At 42.8% G+C, this 16,380-nt stretch overlaps 2 protein-coding genes and 1 long non-coding RNA gene across 3 annotated transcripts in view; all 3 read left to right on the plus strand.

Annotated features, from left to right (window-relative positions):
- ERGIC1 (endoplasmic reticulum-golgi intermediate compartment 1) overlaps positions 1–2,855 on the plus strand; it is an 80,346-nt gene extending 77,491 nt beyond the window's left edge. Inside the window, exon 10 of the mRNA XM_079964885.1 lies at positions 2,685–2,855. Coding sequence (XP_079821011.1) covers positions 2,685–2,792 — 108 coding nt within the window. The 3' untranslated portion in view covers positions 2,793–2,855. The remainder of the gene's footprint in view (positions 1–2,684) is intronic.
- A 3,635-nt stretch (positions 2,856–6,490) lies between these two features.
- RPL26L1 (ribosomal protein L26 like 1) lies at positions 6,491–14,360 on the plus strand. Its single transcript, XM_079964918.1, has 4 exons — positions 6,491–6,615; positions 7,850–8,022; positions 9,239–9,379; positions 14,187–14,360. Exons 2-4 carry the CDS (start codon positions 7,855–7,857, stop codon positions 14,313–14,315), a joined length of 438 nt encoding a protein of 145 aa, XP_079821044.1. The 5' UTR covers positions 6,491–6,615; positions 7,850–7,854; the 3' UTR covers positions 14,316–14,360.
- On the plus strand, positions 9,849–12,300 carry LOC307209628. The gene is made up of 3 exons (XR_013835658.1): positions 9,849–11,402; positions 11,662–11,905; positions 12,166–12,300. It is a non-coding gene; the product is annotated as an uncharacterized lncRNA (long non-coding RNA).
- Positions 14,361–16,380: the final 2,020 nt, after the last annotated feature.

The raw sequence follows: 16,380 nt of genomic DNA on the forward strand, positions 1-16,380 counted from the left end.
GTAAATTCACATTGCAAAGGCCTGCTTGAATAACACAAGTTTTTTAAGGAGACATCTAAAAGATGGCAGGGATGAGTCTTGCCAACACTTTACTGGCCGGAAATTCCACCAAAATATGTGTAGCCAAGTACAAAATGGGTAAGATGAGGCCATCTGTTGTGCTTTTGAGTAGTGAGTGCTCAGCACCAAGCACTAAAAGATGCATCACTTGTATGCCTTATTTTCTGGAACCAACAAGGCACAGCTGTCTAGACCAAGGGGGTGCATCCACAAAACCTCATTCCTAGCCTCTTTGATGAGAGTTTTTATTTCTCTTAAAGAAGGAGGAGGAGGAGGAGGATTCTGCCTTCCCCTCTCTCAATTGCTGAATGCGTCTACCTTTAATTTTTTTTATAAGTGCATGCAGGGAAGGCAGAGACTAAGCAGATGCCAGGTATGTGTGAGTCATAAGTAATCAGTGGTGCAGAGCCGCACAGATGAATATGTTTTTCTCTGTGTGTGTTTTTCTTCTTGTATTTGCTGCTCTGAAGTCATATTTTCCTGCCCTCAATGCAAAAAGTACATTCCCTCCTCCCTACTTGCGGTATAAAACGTCTTGTGTCAGCTGATCCACATGGATTGAAATTACCCAACTCATTCTGGTGTCATTCTCCCTGAAAAGTAAGTTTGCATCACTGTAAGAGGAGAACAGGGTGGGGGCAAGGGAAATAGCAGAAACAGAGGAGTGATGGTGGAAGCCATACCCATTTCTTTTTAAAAAAAGAAATTCAGTTGTACAGGGGTTTATTTCCTCTGCCCTTTTTGTGGTTTTCAGTTCTGAGAATGTCAGCTGTGCTGCGGAAAATAAATTTACCGAGACTTTTTGTAACTGAAACATCTTCCCATTTTGCTGGGCTCATTGGATACATATGCCTAAGTTAAAAATACACATAGAAAGGAGCAATTCCTCCCTTGCTGCTGCTTGCTATTAAAGTCCTGTTTACTCATGCTTCCTAATTCCATTTCAAACTTGGCCACTGTTCTCTTTGGCTGCTGTCCCCTGTGTCACATGCTAATAGATCTATGTGGTGACAAGGGGGCTTGGCTTCCCCTCTGTGAAAGGTTTACAGCTCATTTTATTGATCTGCTTTACAGCCCATTCCTATACTATCTCCTCCTATTAAGTTCATTGGGACTTACTTTCAGGTAATGTGCACAGGATTGCAGTCTCAAAGGAGTAATTCCTTCCTGAATGTCTTGTTTCCCATCTGTCCAAAGTCTATTCTTCTTGAGTTTTACTGTCCCTAGAACATGATCCTTGACCTCCTGTTTCTTAATTTTGAGAATTTCTTGAACTTTTTTCTCACCTGGATTAACTCTGCTTATATTTTGCTACTTATCCATTTTAAATCTCACTTGTCCAGGGCGGGGAACTGTGGGTATCTCCCATCGGCCATAGCCAACATGGCCAAGGGATGGTAAGAGTTGCTGAGGTCCACAGGGAGACTCACCCTTCGCCCTCTGTTAAATATAGTGGCTAAAGTGTTGGATTTGCCTTGAAACATAATCATTTCCCCATTTGGGAAATCTGAAAAAATTCCCAACATCAATCTGCTATGAAGGTGCTTGGGATAAGGACTGTATGGTGCTGTGCACACTAGAAACAGATAACTGATAAGGAAGTTAAGAAGATATGGGGGTTCAGTGTGCAGAAGAATCCACAGAGTGGTGATTAAGCTCACAAGCTGGAGGAGGAGAGGGCAGAGGGTGAAGAAAGAGCTGGGAGTGGGGGTGGGGTGCACTTTCCCCATCCCCTGGGAAACTCAACAAACTTGCTGTACCTGAAACTGTGTGTGGAGAGTGCAGCTGAATGGGACACAGCTGTGGGTGGCCTGAGGAAGTACCATCCACCTTGGGCCTGCCCATAGAAAGCAAGTCTTGAAAGGGAGAGACTAGGGTGATGTCTGCTGTTTCCATGAACTCTTCTCATTGTGAGACGTTTGTGAGAGTTTGTTGGACCCTGGGCGAGAACCAGGAAAGAAATTCATCATAGGATCAGCACACCCGTCGAAAACACATCCAATATACTAATAGTGAATTCATTCTCCAAATGCTGTTCCTAGGGCAGCTTCTAGGAGCCAAAAGTGCCCCAGAAGGAGCACAAAGTGCCCCCCACCAGAGGTACTACCCCTCCCCTAACACCCCATGGTGGACTAGGTGGGCCATTTTGTCTGATCCAGCAGGTTCACCTTACGTTCTTATGACAAAAGTTAAAGGGTAGAAAACAGAGGATTGAGCCAAGAGTAGTGAGGATTTGTTTAGGGGTGTGATAACTAATAACAAGGTCACCTTTTTTTGGTCATGGTATTTATGAATAGGCTGTGGATCTGAATGTGGGAAATGGGGTTCTACTTATTGCCCAGCTCTCTGAATGATCTTACACTTAGCTTCCTAGCTCAGTCAGTAGAACATGAGACTGTTAATCTCAGGGTTGTGGGTTTGAGACCCACGTTGGGCAAAAGGCTCCTGCATTACAGGCAGTTGGACTAGATGACCCTTGTGGTGCCTTCCAACTCTACAGTTCTATGATTCTATAGGCTGCCTGAAAATAGCTAAATGGAAACCAAGGAGGACCTCTGTACGCTTGAGGACCAACTTGATCTTCCTTACACCAACCCGTTTTTTTGTTTCTTTCAACATGTCAGATTTGTGCCATCGTTGGAGGAACCTTCACAGTGGCTGGGATTCTGGATTCCTGTATTTTCACTGCCTCTGAAGCCTGGAAGAAGATCCAGCTAGGGAAGATGCAGTAACAAAGCAACTCTCCTCCAGGTCCTGTGAGATGAAGCAAAGAATAAAAACGCCACTGCTATCCATTTTCCTCCTTTGTATCGTTTTCCATTGGTACATGCCACTTTAATTAGTTAATTGAAGACTTTGTAAAAGAGCAAACAAATCTAGTAGAGCAATCCTAACAAGGGGCTGGGGAGGTATGGAGCAGAGGACCCACCCGGTGTTACATCCAAAGGTCTACCAGCCCTGAAACACACCTTTGGGGCTTTCTATGCCCTACTGCAATCGAAAGTACTGTCAGTGGGAGATGACCATCTGCCTGGCATAGCTTGGAACTCAGCTATGACAGAGCCCCCCCAGCAACACTCCTCTCTGCTGGCAAAAGCCACTGGTGAGGAATCTATGCAGCATTCTAGCCCTCTCCCGCTACTCTGCCAGCCATCAAAATGTAAGGTTCAGATTGCACTCTGTGTGTCTTGAAAGATGGCAGCATTGACAGGTGGGTGGGGTTTCCTACACTACATCCTCTGAAAATGATTTTTGTTGTAAAACCAAATCCTATGGATCTGACTAGTATAATTATTTTTAAATTCTCACAGGTGCTGGTCAAGGCGAAAACTAATTATGCAAAGTAGATTTTTCTTTTCAATCAAAATGGACAATCATGTTGTCTTTGACAAAAATTGTGCATGAAAAACCCTAGCCTGGATATTGAGATCATTCTGAACAACAGTAAAATAGAACGATCTATTTCTATTAATCTTCTGGGATGTTAAAATGGTTTCTCTTCTTTTCAGAAACTGAACAGTGTTAGCATTTATAGATGGCATAAGGCAGCAGGACAAAAGCAGAACGAATGAATTGTGAACTGCAATATGCAGCAGAAGATGATTATCGCTATCTATTGCTGCATTTTTTTGTTACTTCCTTCTGCCTTTTGAAGCATTTACTACCCCACCTGCCCAGGTTAGAATGTCTGGATTGAAAGAGGAGAGAATGAGGCACTCCAGTAACCTGGATGGATGAGCATAATTTTGAAAGACACAAATGCCAAGAACATAGGACTTCGCCCCCAGTATGTGGAATCTAAATCCTTGTACATATTTTTCAATTGTTTGCTTATCTTTAAAATTATTTTAGATTGCCAACATTTGCCAAGGAGGATTGGTACAGCCCTGTAAAAAACGAGACAAGGTTGCAGCACAGATGTTTTCTACAGGTGCATTTCAATCTTAAGTATAAAACAATTGTTTGTGTGTGCCTGCAATGATTGGGGGAAAGGCAGAAATACTGCTAGTAGTAGTTTTTAATATGCTGTTGACATTGAGAACTACAGCAAGATCTATAATTTCATTAGACCTCAAATAGTCCTTTGATATATGAATCAAGTGATAATTAGTTGCATGCTTTGTACATTTTATATCGCCTAGATATGAATGCACATTGGCTGTGTGTTCTCTAGGTTTTGCTGCACTTCTTAAAATAAACACTTAAGAATTTCCATGTTACAGTTTGGGGGTGGATATTTTGTTGCTGGAATAATGTGTGATCTTTTAAGGGTGACCTTTGAAAAATGTGGAAGTGTCATATCAAGACACTGTGACTAAATGACACAAATCTGCACATATTTACTTGGAAGTAAGTCTAATTGAATTCTATGGAGTTTACTTTTAGGTAAAAGGATACAGAATTACAGCAGGGATGGTGAATCTCCAGGTGTTATTTGGCTACAACTCACATCATCCCTGACCACTAGCCATCTCTTTGGTGGTGGTGGTGGTGTTGGTGGTGGTGGGGAGCCTGACCCAGGCCTTGCTATTTGGTGGGGGATTTCATCTAGTATTGGCAGCCATGGCTAGCAGCACTGCCAGCTGACCAGCCCTCCTGTCAACCTGCCAAGGCTCTTCACATCCTCCCTTCCTAGAGGGGAGGCAAGGAGCTGGGAGAGCCTTACCGCTGCTGCTGTTGCTTTCAGTGTGGTGGCACCACCACCACAACAAAAAGTAAGCCAGGAGAGAGGCTGCCATGACCACCATCAGCAGGAAGAGGAAAAGGGGCAAGGTGAGGGCAACGAGGGGCCCCACATCGTGATTTGTCGCAGGTCCCACACACCCCTATAGTGGGTTCACCTGGCTGGAGCTGACAAAAGTCCATCTGGAGGGCCACAGGTTACATCCCCCCACCCCTTGGATTACAGCCTTCATCTGCCCAGTATGTCTGTGTGAAAATTTCACTCTGCTATGGTGTTGGAAAGATAGCAACTTTTCTCTGATTGAAATTCTCACTGATTCCCCCCTCCTCAACAGCCCTTTCTTCACTGATTTTGAATCCTTCATGCTTTTACAATGTTGATAAAACATCTTTAGAATTCCCCCTATCTTTCTTACGAAATGATTTGTTATATTGGTGTAAAACTGGATCTTGTAACTTCCTGTATCTTGTTTAATATTTGGATGGATTTTATACATTTTTTTCCATTTGCAAAAATCAAATTGAAAATAATACATGAGTGTTCATTTCTGTCTCCCTGTGCCTTTCTTACATGGATATGAGGTTGGGTTTTTCTGAGGAGGAAAGTGTACTGTACCACTTTTCATCCAAATGCCACTTTTAAACCTCCCCCCCCCATTCCACTAGCCCCTTCAAGTCTCTTCTGCTCTCACCAGAGGCCTAAAATTGCCATGCATGGAAAGAGCCTTCCCCCCACCCCCTGCCTGCCCCATGTCATTTATTACAGACATGAGCCCCCTCCTTCCTGCCCCATTGTCCTTCCTGTCCATGCCTGTTGAACCAGCCAATGTTTACAATGCAATGATCAGGACATAAGAAGAGCCTGCTGGATCAGGCCAATGACACATCTAGTCCAGCATCCTGTCTTCTCAGTGACCATGCCAGTGGGGAAACGACTGGGCCAAACATGAGCACAAGAGCTCTTTCCCTTCCTGGGCTTTCTAGCAACTCGTATTGTTGCCTCCAACTGTGGAGGATGATGGACTAGTGTAAATACAGTTATGGAGAAACTGTATAAAACCACAGCAATCCTTTTTTAATTGTGGCTATGGATCTCAAGACCAGAAGTGCCCTGGACCTGTGTGAGGACCTGCTGGAACCAAATTCATCACAGGCTGTCCAGATGCAGGAAGAGGGCAAGGGCTCCTGCCTGCCCCTCCAATAGTTGTGCAGAAGAGGCAATACTACTGGTGGGTGTAGTTTCTCATTGCAAGCTGCGGAGGCTGAAATCTCCCCTTCCCTGCAGACTTATTTAAATGGAAAGAAGCTTTTGTTCTCTTTTTGCATCTGGCCATCTCGTAGCTGCGAGGACAGCTAGCACGGGCGAGGTGTGGGAGTCCTTTAAAAGTGTACGGGACGGCGGCTGCTTCAAGTGTGCAAAGATGGAAGGAGAACAAAATGTTTAGAAATCAAAGCGAGCGCAGAGCGCATACGAATACGCCACGCTGCTGGCGGGGCATTTATCCGCTGGTCTCACTAGTTTTCTATCCCCTGGCGGAAAGTGGGCTCAGCCCAGGAGCGGGACAGCCCTCGCATTCCCTACAGCAGCGGACTTGAGGCTCTCCCTCCGCGCGCCTCGCTGCTTCGGACTGCAAAGCTCTGCTCGCTCGAGGCGCGGCAGTCAAAGCAAGCAGCGCCCAGCTGTCTGCATCGGCTCTTGCTGCAGTTTCTCCCGAAGGGCGCGCGGGGGCACTGTCCGTTCCTCCTGCGCTTCCGTCCCGTCGACGTTTCTCGGAAGCGCGTCGCGTTCTCGCGAGAGCTGAGGTCTCACCAGCACCTGCGGAAGTAGAATCAATCTCTCTTTCCGGGCGGCCATAGCCGAGGCAGCAGCGGGTAAGAATGGGAGGGGGATTGTAATCTGTTATCATCTGCCCACTGACGGCCGAGACCCCGTTGCAGTTTACCGGAGAACATGCGGGGTGGAGGGGGCGTCGCGGTGGTTCCTATATTTGAGGCGGGAGGAACCGGTTTCTCCGTCGGATCTGCTCACCTCTTTCCGTGGCCGGTTTGGGGCCTGGGAATGCCTCGCCCCATAATGCTCTCCGGTGGAAGTGCTGTCTGAGGAGGGGGTGGAAGGGAGAAAGTGGATAGAAGGCCTGACGTTGGAACGCATTCCCAGGTTATGAGGACTGAGACGGCTGGAGTGCTTTCTTTTCATCTGTTGCGCGGCTTCCTATATCCAGTAATACGAGTTGGAGTGTCTGGATGCTTTCCCTTTCCACATAATACGGAGCCACATCTCCCAGCGTCAGGCTGATGGGAGTTGGAATCCAACGTCTGTAGGATCACAATTTACCTAAATGCTGATCTAACCTGATAAAGCTGTTCCGTGTGTCTTTGAGCCTCACTTTCCATTTTACTGCTTATGTTCTCTCAGCGTTTTACTGGGGTATTGAGATGTTTAATTTTACTCCATCCCCGTCTCTTGGGAGTGCTGCTTGTCCCAATTATTTCAGTGTTGTAGCTGCCACTGTTAAAAATCCTATGCACACTTTTTTGGGCATAATGCACACTGAACATGGCAAGAATTATTTCTCCTGATACACATTGCTGCTGGTTTCAGTTCAGCTGAGCAACTTGAACTTTTATTGCATGAGCATGAATATAATAGTTGAGCAGACATTGATTTATCATAGCCAGAATATAGTCAATAATGACTAAGCCGGAATGCACCTATACCAAATAAATTATTATCTGGGCCTTAAGAAATATTGCGCTGAAAGCTTTTAACTCCAGTGCTGTGAAAGAAACATTTTACAGGACATTAATAGAGCGTTATATGTCTTGTAAGCCTGACATTCCAGTGTCAGGCTCACAACACTGCATCCTCACAGGTCCAAATGTCTCAGACTTGCTTGTCTTAACTTTCTCAGGATATATCCAAAGTGCAAAAGTGTCTTTGAGACCTTGGCTGCTGACATGTTTTTGAGTTTGTGGGCGCTATTTTCCAGTTATTAGGTTTTTTTATATAAATACTGTTTTATTGAGGAATGATTGGTAGTCATTGTTTTTCCTTGTTAGACTTCAGTGTGAATAATTTGGTGTGCATATTTTTTTCCTTCTCTAGTCAAAATGAAGTTCAATCCATTTGTGACCTCAGACCGCAGCAAGAACCGCAAACGGCACTTCAATGCGCCGTCTCACATTCGCAGGAAGATCATGTCTTCTCCCCTTTCCAAGGAGTTGAGGCAGAAATACAATGTCCGTTCTATGCCCATCCGAAAGGATGACGAAGTCCAAGTATGTGTTTTGAGTTATTGATTTCTTCTGCGAAGAGTAATGGTTTTGTTTTCAACTAATAAAGGCAATAGACGTCAGCGAAGTAAATGGTTAGTTTTGAAAACAATTTCTAAGCCACATTTTGTGGGTTTCCTTATGCATCAAATACCAAATTATTTCTCAACTGCATGGAGATCAGGCCCAGTTCACTCAAGCAGCAATTTTTGGTGGTCACCTTTGTGCTGTCCCACATAAGAAGCTGTTTTATTGCCAGTGTGTGGAAGCAAAAACAGCAAGTGTGTCTGTGGCATTTCAGATCAAGTGTGGTTTGGCTGATTGTCATACTATCAAAGTCCTTTAATTTCAATCAATTAAATTTGGGTAAGAGTCATGTCATGCAAACAAATTTCTGCACTCTTCCTACCGCTTCTTTACCGGTTTGTAATGATGTCCAAATAGGTCAAACAGTGCTTGGTGAAAACCAGAATTGGAAACTGGTATGCAAACAAACTTCAAACCAGAATTTGTTAGCATTCATTGTTTGTGCCAGCCATAGTTTGCCAGATTTGGATGTCATGGTGGACTTGTTACTTACAACCAGGAAGAGGGAAATTAGCCAACATCAGGAAGAGGAAGGTGGCTGTGTTCCCATGGTATAATCCCAATGTCTGGTTTTTACAATCTGGAACTGTGGTCTGAAGTGAACCCTCAGGAGAAGAAAGCTACCATAGTAGCATTGTGCTATGGAAAAAGAGCAGAGCATTAAAGGCATCTTAATCGTCCAAACTGTCTCCTTGTCTTTGGGATGAAGGTCAATTATGACAACTTTATCCTAATAGGAATGAGAGGAATCGCTGGAACACTGGGAGTAATGCACAAGCAAGTCAATGAAGGTTTTAAGATTGCCTTCCAGCAAATACGGTAGCTGGAAAGTGTGCTTTTTTGATGTGCAGATTTATTTCTGTTGGAGTGAAAAAACAAATTCAGTTTTCAGATTAGCGATGTACTGTGGGTGCTTGCAATAAAAGCTTTTAAATATAGTAAATATTTAATATTGTATCAGTCTTATTGTCCCTGAATCTAGTTTCCTGCCTGGCCTATGTAAGAGAAAGTCTTTCCTGTGGCATTTTATTTCATGCAATGCTTAGTACGTGAAGTTCTCTGCTGTAGAAAGGTGATTGCGATACTGCGTATAACAATGATACCTGAGAATGTTAAATATTTTTTGTATTTGTAGGTCGTCCGGGGTCATTACAAAGGGCAGCAGATCGGCAAGGTAGTCCAGGTATACAGAAAGAAGTATGTCATCTACATTGAACGTGTACAGCGTGAGAAAGCCAATGGCACAACTGTGCACGTTGGCATTCACCCTAGCAAGGTAATCTTGGCTGAGATGGTATGCAGGGGAAATGCTCATGTTTCTTGAATTCTTCTGTTAAATAGAGTGCAATCCTGGTAGCTGTAGTTCTGCAATCAAAACTCTCTTGTTTCCCCAAAAGCAGTTGTTAAACATGCATGATCATCAAGAAAAAGAGGCACGTCAGGAGATGAAAACTTGGAACAATCCAAGGATCTTTTTCAGAAAACTAAAACTTTCACATGTGGTGGTTAAAGAATATAATCCATAGAAAAGTAGCTGTCACTTTACAGCACTTAATATATACAGTCGTACCTTGGAAGTTGAACAGCTTAGTTCCCGAACGTTTCGGCTCCTGAATGTCGCAAACCCGGAAGTGACTGTTCCGGTTTGCGAACTATTTTTGAAAGCTGAACGTCCGTCAGGGTTTCTGCGGCTTCCAATTGGCCACAGGAGGTTCCTGCAGTCAATCAGAAGCTGTGTTTTAGTTTTGGAAGTCGAATGGACTTCCGGAACAGATTCTGTTCGACTTCCAAGGTACAACTGTACTTCATTTAGTGATTATAATGTTGAACTCTATAGCGTTATGAAAAAATAGAGAATCATAATTGAGAGAATAAGGCATCTGACCTAGCCTAAGTTACAAACTTCACAAAGTTACTGGGATATTAGAATTTTGATAACTAATTATAGAAAGTATAAATTTCAGTCAAAGATTAATGAAGCTTATTAGAGCATATCCAGAGGCATAATATAAAGCAGGCATATATCAAAGATTGTCTAGTATATGCTAAACCAGGAAAGACACAAGTAGTGTAGGATGAAAATCAGCTTCAGCAGACTGGTTTTGAACTTCTAGCAGTGCTGATTGAGGGTTGTGTGGAAGTTTTGGATCTTAAGACTTTCTGGCTCTTCAAGTTTGCTTTTGTTAATATGTTGAACATGTTTAGAACAAATAAAAGCATGTTAACTGTTCCTTTTGAAACTCAGGGTAATTGCTGTGCTTTCTCAATATTTACTGGTTGGGATTGTTGATTGCTCCAAAGAGTAGTGCTGATGATGAGGTGTATCTGGGGCAGAAGCAGAACTTCCATAGCAGTAACACAATCCAGTTTAGTCTGCTCTATCTCTGCATGACAGAATACCTCCTGGTTCTTGTGTGGACAGGGACTGCATGAACTCACTCCAGATACGCTATTCCTGGAATATTTTAACTGATACATCCATTTCCCCTAAGATTTGGAGTACAGTGCAAATTGTGCCATCATTGTGCCGATGTTTGTTCTTCTATAGCAATGGTATCAAAGAAGTGCACTTTTTAAATCTCATTCAGATTCCATGATGAGAGACTGGATGCTGTTGGGTCTGTTATAGCATTGAATTCAGACAAGATTTGAGTGGGTTATTGTTGGCAAGCCATATGGCCTTGGCCATGGTGCTTTGATAAAATAAGTAGCTATCATCTACACATTTATATCAGTGGTGCAGGGATTTTACTGGTTTCCTGTTGCCATAATTTGAAGTGCTGATTTTGACATCTAAAACACTTTGTTACATGGGCAGTGTGTACCTTGGAAATCTTTCTTCCTTTGCTTGATGGAGAGTTAGTGAAGAGCTGCTTTCATTCCCCCAAATACATGGGAAAAATACAGACAATGAGGACATTGTCATGCTTATTGTCTGCATTCCACTTTTGGAATGTGAAATCAGTTTTGTTGTCAGAAATATGGTGGTGATCAAGGGTTGTGGGATGTATCATTATGCTTGTCAGGCATGAAATAAATTTTCTTCCAAGAAAAGCTGGCATGTTTATCATGCCTTGGTGAAATACTTTGGGGGGAAATTAATAAGGAAAAAAAGTGAGACATATGTGCATTGTTCCTTTGGCAATAAGACACTTTACATCACGTTGAATGAAGTTTTAAGGCCTCGCTACAATTTACATACAAGTTGTTGTGGTATAGTGAGCCAGTGTGCTAGGGGCTGGGAAACAGGATCCCACTTAACCCTGAAGCTCAATTGGGTGACATTAGGCCTAACTTAGGTGGGTTCCAAGTTCGAAAGCACATCAAGTGCAACTAGATAAATAGGTACCGCTCCGGCGGGAAGGTAAAAGGCGTTTCCGTGCACTGCTCTGGTTCGCTAGAAGCAGCTTAGTCATGCTGGCCACATGACCCGGAAGCTGTCTGCGGACAAATGCCGGCTCCCTCGGCCTATAGAGCGAGATGAGCACCGCAACCCCAGAGTCGTCTGCGACTGGACCTAATGGTCAGGAGTACCTTTACCTTTACCTTTACCTTTAGGTGGGTTCCAAATTTGTTATGTTATCCTTTGCAGGCCTTACTCAAAGTAGCCACCATATATTGTATCTTGGCTGAAGCTTTTTCTTGCTCAGTAACAAGATTAGCTCTATGTATGTTATGCCAGTAAGAGTAGGATTTATTTTGAGAAAATATAAACTGAGAATAGCACATAGCAAAAAGCTGACATTAGTGCCCTGTTACTGTGTGCTGGTATTCTTTCATGCTGTAAAGTGAAGTAGGTACCGTATTTTTCGCTCTATAAGATGCACCAGACCACAAGACGCACCTAGTTTTTGAGGAGGAAAACAAGAAAAAAAATATTCTGAATCTCAGAAGCCAGAACAGCAAGAGGGATCGCTGCGCAGTGAAAGCAGCAATCCCTCTTGCTGTTCTGGCTTCTGGGATATCTGCGCAGCCTGCATTCACTCCATAAGACGCACACACATTTCCCCTTACTTTTTAGGAGGGAAAAAGTGAGTCTTATAGAGCAAAAAATACGGTAAGTCTTCCAGATGTTTTCTCACATGAATATTGCCTTCTACCCAGTAACAGAGAAGTTCTTAAATGAGCGCTCCTAGTTCTGAAATTTGGTCTCTGCTCATAAAGCTCAATTCAGCCCTCCCATTTTCCAGTTTCCCTCCACTTCCCTCTTTCCACATTTGCAAATTTACCAAGTTGCAAGGTTAGACAGTGTGGGGGAGAGAAGGAAAAAACCCGTTGAGATTAAAGCCCAAAACTGTTTCCTCTGTGACTCATCTAGTAGAAGGAATAAAAATGAATAATTGTTAGGGTTCCTATAATTTTTAGGAACTAGAGAGTTCAAACATACTCAGAAGCAAATCCTCTTGGCTGCCATTTTCCCTCTTCTCTTCCGCCTCCCTCCACCATGCTGCTTGATGAGCCTAGCCAATGATACTGGCATACAAGAGAGCTGGAAGTGGTGGAGGAACTACCACCAAGTTGGAGAATTATTGGAAGAAGCCTCTATTTTTTCTGAGAATTCCTCAAAAATACTATTAAAATTGCCATACCAAGTAAGGATAAGCAGTGCTTGCATACTTCCAGTTTGTAGATACTTGAGGATGAACTATTAAAACTTTTATACTGAGTCATTAGACCAGAAGCAATGCTTGCTACTGTTTTTACTGCTTAGGTATCAGTACTGCAGTGTTATTACTCTAATCAAATCAGATGGAAAAATATCATCTGCATCTGAGTGGTGGGATGAAGCTAATCCCAAACACCAATTAGGGTATTTGTGCATAATAACCAAATGTTACCTGAGGCCATTATGTTACTGTTGCTTGGATAAATTCCGGCTCGGCTTCTGCAGCTTGTGATGGATGTGCTCTCAGACAGAAGGTGGTTCATTTTTCAGGGATTGTTTGGGCCTCTGCTAAATTAACCTTTATTAATCCCTGACAGTTTTGCTGATTGTACATTGTTACGCTAGTTGTCTGGTCACATACTGTCTACTGACTGCCTTTTTGCTCAGATATTCCTGGGAGCCTAATGCTGATATCACCAGATAATTGGCTTTCTCCCTATTTAGTACAATTGCCTTTAAAAACCAACATTTCTTCTTAATGTTGTTGCTTTGCTTCAGTTCTCAGGAGATTTCATTTTTAAGCCATGTTCCTTGTTTTACAATAACCATAGTGCATAATTCTGCTCACCGTACTTGCCATAACAGTAGTGATGAGCCCTAGCTTTGTTCTTGACATTGGAATTAGGGAATGGGTAGGGTGGGATATCACCCTGAGTTTTGTTGTGGTTCTTTAGATGTTTCAAGCATAACATGACAAACAAAAGCCCCAGTCCTTTGCTTGAGTTTGGAGCTGGAGTGACTGTTCCAAATTGTAACTTTGGAAGTGCTTATGAGTTTCCCCAGTCCACTTTCAAACTCCCAAGTGACATTAATTGAGTTTCAGATGCACAATGTGACTGTCCTAACTTTGCATGAGTTGTCATAATACTGAAATTATTCAACCCTTTTCTCCTTTCCATCAAATTCAGGAGTGACAGTGAACATTCTGCCCAAGTGTCTGGTGTCAGTAATGGTCTGGATAAGGACTAATAAATTCAGGGTCAATCCAAACAATTGGTCGTATAGGGTGGTTCCATGAACAAGAGAAGTGGTGTTTGGCCTCTTTGGAATAGATTGCATTTCCTTTAAGGATCACACTTGTCACTTGGGAGTGGAATTAATGTATGGCAGCTAGGTAGTTAATGCCATTCAGCAATTTTCAGTTAACAGTCCCTGTTTTCTAGTTAGTTACAAATCAAAGCACTCAGAAGAGAGCCTTTGCTGTGCTGGTGTCCTGTTTGTGAAATTCCCTCTCTGAAGACACTGGCTGGTTATTTATTTTTGTTCTTGAGTTCTACTGTAGACTTGATAGATTTGGGGGAAAAGTTTTATTTTTCATACTTGCTTTGTTTTTGTTCTCTGAGTTGTATTGACAAGTTTTTTGAGCAGAAAGATGGGATATAAATATTTTAATAAAATGTTTATTTTGACTCCCTAGGTGGTGATTACAAAACTAAAACTGGACAAGGATCGTAAGAAAATATTGGAACGTAAAGCAAAGTCTCGCCAAGTTGGCAAAGAGAAAGGAAAGTACAAGGAGGAAACAATAGAGAAGATGCAAGAGTAAAATGGACTCTTTTGTGAAACCCATTAAAGTTTCAATAAAACCAAACTGCAAGTGTTCTCATTTTGTATCTTAACATAAGACAGATACAGCAACAGCATTAGGTAAGAATTGGCCTTCCTCTGCCAGCAGGAATTACGGAGCAAGATATCTAGCAGATTTTCCTTGGCAGGGAATTCAAATTTTACTCAGCATCTGTTTTGATCTTTCCTCTAAAAATAGATTTATTCAGTGCAGAAAATGTTGAATGGATAGTCATGCCTGAATCATATTTCTCATTAAGAACATCTGAAACAGTCAAATAGCTGTGGTCACATGCAAGCTCTAAGTCCAATTAAATGCAAAAAAATGGATTATTTTAAAAAGAATACAGCTGACCACTATAATAAAAAAGGGACACTCATGCGGAGTCAAATGGTTCAGTTTAGGGAGAAGCTAATAAATTACAGGCTTTTTGGCCTAGCAGCAATTCTGAATTAAATGGTGTCTATTAGAGTTATTAAGCATATAGAAAAACTGGTCTTATTGAGGAAGGGATTTGCATGCTTGAGCAGATTATAATAGGTATTCAGTTATATTATTACCTTTAAAAATCATTTGTCAGTAGGCCTGGCCCTGGAGGGTGTAAAGAAGGCTTATAACAAAGGTCAAGTAAAAACAACGGTTGCATGGAACCTCTTGGTTAAACAGCAGGAAACAATGGGGAGGAATAAAATGATAGTTTTCATAACAATGAGAAGCAGTGTGATCCCCCACTTTATAAATTATTCATATATGATTGGAGTTGGTGTTGAGCTGTACGTTTTGGGAGAATACCAAGTGATTCAGGATACCAAACAACTTTTCAGGCGGAGTGAATGGGCAGCAAAATGGCAGATGAAATTCAGTATAAGCAAGCATAAACTGACACATACTGGAACAACAACAGCAAAACCACAACCCCTTCACTTACATGTTGAAGGCTCTACTGGCTGCAGTTAGCTAGAGAATTATCTTAAGTCTTGGCGGACAGCTCAGTGAAAACCTTGTAGCAACACACATGATAGAAGGTTAAGGGGGTGTCGGGAGAATTCCACGCATGCAATCGAACTGGTGCCTTGTGTTCACAGAAGAGCCTTTGAGCCAGCAAATACCTCTGGTAACCAGACATTGGGGATTCTATTACCATTATTTGCACTGCCTAAATATATTCTAAAACTGGGGAAAGTGAAACCAAAATGATGCACCTGAACAAGAAAGCTAAATACTTGGGTTTTTAATTTGAGGGGTGAGGATTGCATCATTTTGTAAATTGGACATAGCATGGCAAAAATAGATAAACTGTCCTACTAACTAAAATCGGCAGTGATCCAATGAAATACGGTAAATTGCAAATTAAGACAAACCCTAAGAATGAAAATCAACTTCTTGGGAGTTATGTTTAGCCTGGAGAAGAGACTTAGAGATGCTATGATGATAGCCATATTCAAATATCTATGGGGCTGTCACAAGTTTGAATGGATTCAAATTACAAGAAAGGAGATTCTGACTAAGAATTAGGACTAGCTGTTTGACCGTGGAAGGGACTCGGAAGGTGGTGGATTTCTCTTTTTAAACAGGTTGGATGGCCATCTGTCAGGGATTCTTTGGTTGTGATTCCTGCACTGCAGGGGGTTTGAGTAGATTACTCTTGGGATCCCTTTCGACTCAGTTCTGAGATTCCTTTAAAAGCAGTAAGTCTTCGAAGCAGATTTGTTTAAGTGGTAGTATTAAACTTGAGCGACCTTGCAACGAAGTGGCGCTAGGCATGGGTGATAACAAGGCATAGCACTGGGGAGAGAGGGAGGCAAAGCGCTTTGCTGAGGCTGTGCAGGCCCCCGCCCGCGTGTGGGAGGCGACGCAGGATAAGGACACGGGCGGACGCAGCTCCGAAAGGAACGTGGTTCGTAGAGAGAGAGCGTAGGGTGGGGGGAGCTTCCATGGGCACAGCAGGCAGCCGAGAGAGCGCATGCGCAACCGCCGCTCGCATCCGGATTCGCTCGCTGCTCAAAGTGGGTGGGGAAAAGGAGGGAGAGCCTTCTCGCGTGTG

This window comes from Podarcis cretensis (assembly GCF_951804945.1).
Source record: "Podarcis cretensis genome assembly, chromosome: 2".
Taxonomy (NCBI): Eukaryota; Metazoa; Chordata; class Lepidosauria; order Squamata; family Lacertidae; genus Podarcis; species Podarcis cretensis.